The following is a 6,266-nucleotide window of genomic DNA, read 5'->3' on the forward strand; positions in this document are numbered from 1 at the left end:
TTCCTTCTGAGTGTATTCAAATGTACCATTTTCAAAGCCAGCATCATTTTGCGGCTTCTTATTTTGTTATGTGAAGGTCCCAAGTCTTTTCAGGGTGTTTTGTCATTTACTGCAGCATGGAAGAATTTTAAGATATCCTGTTCAAGGCAAAGCCTACACATAAACTGAGCAGGCAAGGGGTAACTGAATTCTGAATTTTATGTTATTGAATTTACATAAACTTTTAACAAGCAATAAACTTTTCTTACGCACAAAGGGACACTACCAACTAACCCCTTGAGTTCCACAAAGACTCCTCAAATGTGTACCTAATTCATCTGAGACTTTTAAAATCTTTCTCAAGCATGAAGAAATTCTGTTTTGTTCGTCTTGCAGCCAATCACTACGCACATTAAACATTTACATTAGTACTTGGTGAAAGAAATTTAACCACGTACAATTTGAGATGGCTGCTTTGGTAAAGAGAGTTAAAAACAGCATATCAGAACACACATCTGTTGAGCTACTTTGATCTCTTTAAAACAGAATCTGCAAGGAAAGGCTGCAAGAAAAGAAAATGGAGACTTTAGCCAAAGCTCTCGGTCAAAGCTTAATTAAAGAACTGCCTAGGAGTATAGTATATGCAATAATAATGGAATAATATGCAATAAAAGGAAATCATTGAAAATCATTTTCATGATAAGCTTCTCCAACTGATATACCTACCAGAAGCAACAGAACGTGATGACATAATATGTTTAGAGATAGAGGCTTCTCATGTTCTTTCTTAAGACGTAACAGATGCTATTATGTGCATTGCGCTGTATCTGCCCGTTCCCCAGAGAAATACGGGTCACAAGCACAAAAGCATCTGCAAGCTTCCCCATGCAAAATGTTCTTTATAAATTGGAACAGAGAAGAAGAAGGAGGCAAGATCCCTTTCAAGTCAGAAGAAATGCACATCACAACAGTGTGTTTATGTTGTTCATTTGTTCCAGACTGTCTTTCCAGATACAGCTTCTTTAAAGCTTAGTTTGCTGTTTGTATGTCTTTCATTTTCTTGTCAGTAGTAACCGTTACTTAAATATATCAAGACCAGACTTTTCTGAAACTTGTTTGAACTAGACCTGCTTTAAAATCTGTTGTAAATCAGTGAGCTAGGTTCACATCAGGCTATGTATGGAACGGTAGTGTCTGCTTTTGCTAAGAGATGCAAGAATCTGCACAACAGTTGGAAATTTGCAGAAGCAGGAGTATAAGCAGACATATTACTGAAGGAGAGTTTTATGGTTGTTTGGCTTCTAGAAAATATGTGTGTATTCTGCTTCTGACTAGATTTGACACATTCATCTCTGTTGAAACAAAATGCCAAAATATGCGAACTAACAGAGCCTGGTTTTGCCCATTAGAGGAACTTAAAGAGCAGCAAAGGACAGGGTCATAAAAATGTTTCCCTTTGTGTATTCAGTCACAGCGCTGCAGCAATACCCTGAGTGCGTTTTCAAAGTGGGAAGGTATCACTAACTTTGCCTTGCATTCTGTTTTAATATTAAAAAAAAATTATCTATTATAAAACAGAATGTCCATTCAAACAGTTGTTGAAGCAACTGTCCAAACTGTCCAGACTGCTGAATGATGAGCATATCTGTGCAGAGAGATACCGCAGGATCAGAATTTTTGTTGAAAGCTGTAATTAAAGCTATGAGTGCTAGATACGTGAGGCACGATATAGTTTTTTGGAAAAATACAGCTACGCACAGACGATTACTGCCAGACTGTGAGACTAGTTGCTTTTGTCTGCTAGGGCCACATGGCCTCGCATTAGCATTTTGCTGGTGTTACAGAGTTCAAGACATTGCTCATGGACTTGTGCATAGCAGTTTGACAGAGGTGCAGAGCTGGACTTCTTCCAAATTCCATTGCTTCCTTTCTTTGAAGTGGCATGACTTTTATTTCCTATTAGCCTTGTACCACTATGTGATTGCTACATATGTATTTAGTTTAATTTGTGGCTGATTAAAGGATAGTCAAGTTGAAAACATTTCTCAATTGTGATATTAATTTGACATTTGAAGTTTAAAGTTCAAATGAAAGGAATTCTGCAGTGCATTTTATTTATTAATGTTATGACATTAAGAAAAATCAAAATACCTTTCAGTAAACCATATTTTTATGTCAGTTTTATGACATAACCTACCAAGTCTTCTTATTGTGTTCTTATCTGGTTTGGTGGGGAAGAAAGGGCCATTGTCTTTACTGTGAGTAACTGTATAGTTCACATTGGCAGTAGGGGACCCCAATAAAATGCTGGAATAAACAAAGTAGGCAGAAAATATTACCACTTTTCCTCTGGGAACTATTTAAACGTGCTTCTATTTAAATTAACAGTTGACTTAGCATTTTTGAATATGCAGTTGTATGTAGTGTTCATTTTAAAGCAGAAGCAGTATCTTTTGTAAAAGCAACAGCTGCAATTTTAAAAGATGCTGTGGGGATTTTTCTAGTGTGGCAGCTGGGCTGTTTAGCTTTTTCAGATTTCTCATGTAGAATTTGACAGCTGTTGGAAAGTTACTTTTAGTCTTCTGTACATTTTGAAGAAATGCAAATACTTCATTAAAAAGTTGTTACTAAATTGCATGTATAGAAGTTACGTAGGTTCTTTTGTTGTTATCATTTGGTTGTTGAATTTTTGTTGTTGAATATGGTTGAATTTTTGCTGACAAACCTTGACATTTATTTCCAGGTCTTTCTAAAGTTGATCTACCTTTTTTATTGTTTCAACAGCTTGATCAAGTTATCCGTCAGAGAAGTCTGCATAGTTTGGAACTTTTCCTCTCATGTGCACAGAAACAGTTAAGCATTTTATTAAAGGATGATCCAGCCACTACAGAGGAAAACAGAGACTGACATTCTCAGTACTGCTGATAAGGTCTGATTTGTGAAGCTGCAAATGATGAATATTTTCTAATATTTTTGAGATTGTATCATTGATTCAAGATTGATCTGAAACAACACTTCATAGAAGTATTTGTGGATTATGTTCTTTTATTTATTTATTTTACTACTACCATCAGATTGGAAATATGGGAGGGAAAAAATTCCTGGAAAATTTTTGTTTTATTTGTGATTTGCTTTCATTACATTTTCTTCTAGCCCATGATTGAAGTTCTGGGTAACTGCAGCAATGATGAAAACATTTCCGCTGTTATGTCTGTTTTACATTTGGCATTGTGTGTTGGTGTAATCTATTAGTATTTCTGATATATTAAAAAATGGAGAAAAATATTTAATTGAATATAGAAACAAATCCATCTCTATTTCCAAAGTATATGCCCAAGTGCATTGCCTCAGGTGAGCCTGAGGATCTTATTATTTCTTGGTACTTTTGATGTGTAACAGAAGAATCAGTACATAAACATTAGAACGTTGACAGGCATTTCTTTAGTCACTTATAAAGAACTCCAGCTCTAGTAATATAAAAGTTTAAAAACTAAACCGTGCATCTTTTAAGAGTAGGGCAAAACATTGCCATAACCAATGTATAGTATGTATTTTATTTCTGTTTTACAAGGCTAGTTTGATTCCAAAAGTTGTTTTCTCATGAAAGTACGATTAATGTGACTGACCTGAGTTTCAGGAAGATGTATGTAATTATGTGGAGATTGATACTGCACTGCCTCAGTGGAATTTCTGACAGAATGAGGAGTGCAGCTTGGTGATGTTGGGTGCCCTTTCTAAACCCATTGAAGGAAGTAGGAAAAATCCCCACTGGCACTATTGGGCTTTGGATCAAGTCATAGGTCTTTCTAGTCCTGCTAATGTGAGCATGGAGGGGAATTTCTGTGCCTACACTCTTTTGATTGTAGATTTGGGGCCTTAGTTGTAAAAAACTTCTGAATGAAATAAGAGAAAATTAAATGTTCATGCTTAGGGATGTAAATAAACTGAGAATGATATCTCTTATGGTGAGCTTGTGATTTAGTGGGGGACTCTACGGGCATTTTTTGGTGTGGTTCTCATTATTCAGTGATGTTTTCAGTTTCTTGTTTGGCTGGTTTTTTGCATCAGCAGTCAGTTTTCATAAATTGTTTTTTTATAGCAATAAGGAAACACCAAATGGTGGCAGCGTGAAATACATATTGCAAGAGTTTAGGGTTTTATTTAAATCTTTTTCTGTGCTTCATTTTTGTAATCAAAACCAAAGGGTTTGTCCTGTGTATGCAAAGGTTCACTGAAGAAGTAAATAATGCTGCTTCTACTAGATGATGACCTCACCCTACATACAGATGAAAATCTAGTTGTCTTTTGGATATTTCTTGACTGATCAGTTTCCTTTTCTTCTGGCAGACAAAAAATACTTCAGTGTTAATGAGTCACCTACTTACTTATTGTTCCTAAACCAGTGAAATTCTTGTCTTTGTCAACTGCACCAAAGATGACACAGATGTCCATGTGGGTTTTTTTGGAAAGCAGAGGCAATGTAAAATGAAATTGATTGTCTAGTGCTGTCTCACAATCGATGTTTAATTGTGGAAATGTGGTATGAGCAGGTTCCTAGATTAACTTCAGCATTCTTGGTTTTACTTCTAGGCCTGTACATTCAACAGTATTCCTTTTACTAAAGACGTCAAAGTGTTCCCCATCGAAGCTAAAGCCTTAGTGTTATATGAGTGTTCTCCTACTAAAGTTTTAAATTCTGACATGGAGCAAGATGTAAAAGCATTTGTTGGAGAAGCTTATGATTGGTGTCAATAAGAATTCACTGACAACTATGGTGTATCTTTCCCATTAGAACATCACGTCTTGTTTAATCTCAGCTCTTGAATATTGTGATTATCACAGAGAAATATAGGTATCTTTTCCTTACCTTTGACAGTCCTTTAATCTTTCTCTTTACCCTGACCTTTGACAGTTAGTCCTTTAATCTTTCTCTTTACCCTGCAAGCAAATGTGCAGAATTAGACCACAGACGTACAAGATCAGATTGGGAGCTTGGATTATGTTCAAAACTACAAGTCTCAGAAAATCATTTTTTTAGGCTTAGGTTTTTAATTTTTAAAGCTTAGGGGTTTTCATTATTTCTGCCTAACCATGTATAATACAGTTTGTGGAAATTTGGAAGGAGGAAAGGTAGAGAGAAGTTTGCAAACCCAATCTAGGTCCTAGAAGGTGACATCACAATTTTGGGGGTTTTATTCATACAGATTGAAGAATGACATATAAGAGAAAATAGTATGTTCAAGGCCTACAGGGTAGAACTTTGTCAGCCTCTGTGCCATGGCTGCTAGTGTAACAATTTTGGCAGGACTCATATGTAATGGGAGGAACAAGAAGCCTGAGAACTAATCCTTAGAATCAAAAGCAAGGACTAAAATGTTCAAGCTAGTGAGCCTTCAGTCTAGAACATCACCAGAGCTCATATAATATACAACCTTTATATATACATATATATATGATTATGTACCCTATATTAGAAATAAGCCATAAATCTTGTCATATAAAGAAGTGTTTTAAACAATCGCTGTGTATATCAAAAGTTACTGAAGAGACAGTGTAACAGTAGATCCATTGGTGTCTTTCGTTGGTGTCAGTTAGGCCCATCCTGTTTTAACACTTCTACCCGATGGTCTAGAACAGAGACGATCAGAACAGCGGGTTTTGTACCTAATAGTTTACTAAGTTAATACTGAATATTTTGATATCATATAGTCCTACACATTTGTGTTGTATTTATGTTTCTGTTGGATCCCTACCTGCTTCCATTACAGAATACTAATTAGCTCTGAGACTGTATGTGTACAAGTTGTTAACAAAGAAGAAATCATTTACCCCACACATTTTGTATGCTGTCTGTTGTTAAGATATGGGAATATCTGAATTTTTGCCTTGCTCTGAGAATCTCATTGACAAATGACACTTGAATTCCTGGAAGCATTGAATTCCTTCACTCCATCATAAGAAGGCAGAAGAAAAGTAAGTAAAAGTAAGCAAAGTAAGAAAAGTAAGTAGTCATTCCAGAGGCTGAGGGTGCATTAGTGTTTTGAGACTTTTGTGCATCTTTACATTGGCATCTGATGAAAAGTTGCCTCATGTCCTGCCAGCTCAGTAAATGCCAATGTTAATTCCTGACTGTCTGAAATTATCCATGCAGACATGACATTAAAGACCCCAATTCCTGTTCACACTGAAACTCCCTTATAGCACCCTAGACCCTACTCTTCCACTGTGTATTTTCTATGTCCACATATTTGACTTTACAGATTTTTCCCTGCCCCTTGGATGGAGGG

General features: G+C 36.0%; 1 protein-coding gene across 6 annotated transcripts in view; it reads left to right on the forward strand.

The window, feature by feature from the left end:
* CCDC91 (coiled-coil domain containing 91) overlaps positions 1-3,942 on the forward strand; it is a 150,049-nt gene extending 146,107 nt beyond the window's left edge. For 5 of the 6 annotated variants that reach the window (XM_056341289.1, XM_056341287.1, XM_056341288.1 and 2 more), the window contains exon 13: positions 2,764-3,942. In XM_056341289.1, the coding sequence (XP_056197264.1) occupies positions 2,764-2,886 (123 nt within the window). In that variant the 3' untranslated portion in view covers positions 2,887-3,942. The remainder of the gene's footprint in view (positions 1-2,763) is intronic. The other variant, XM_056341293.1, reaches the window with a different exon arrangement.
* Positions 3,943-6,266: the final 2,324 nt, after the last annotated feature.

This window comes from Falco biarmicus, chromosome 5, assembly GCF_023638135.1.
Source record: "Falco biarmicus isolate bFalBia1 chromosome 5, bFalBia1.pri, whole genome shotgun sequence".
NCBI classification, from domain to species: Eukaryota; Metazoa; Chordata; class Aves; order Falconiformes; family Falconidae; genus Falco; species Falco biarmicus.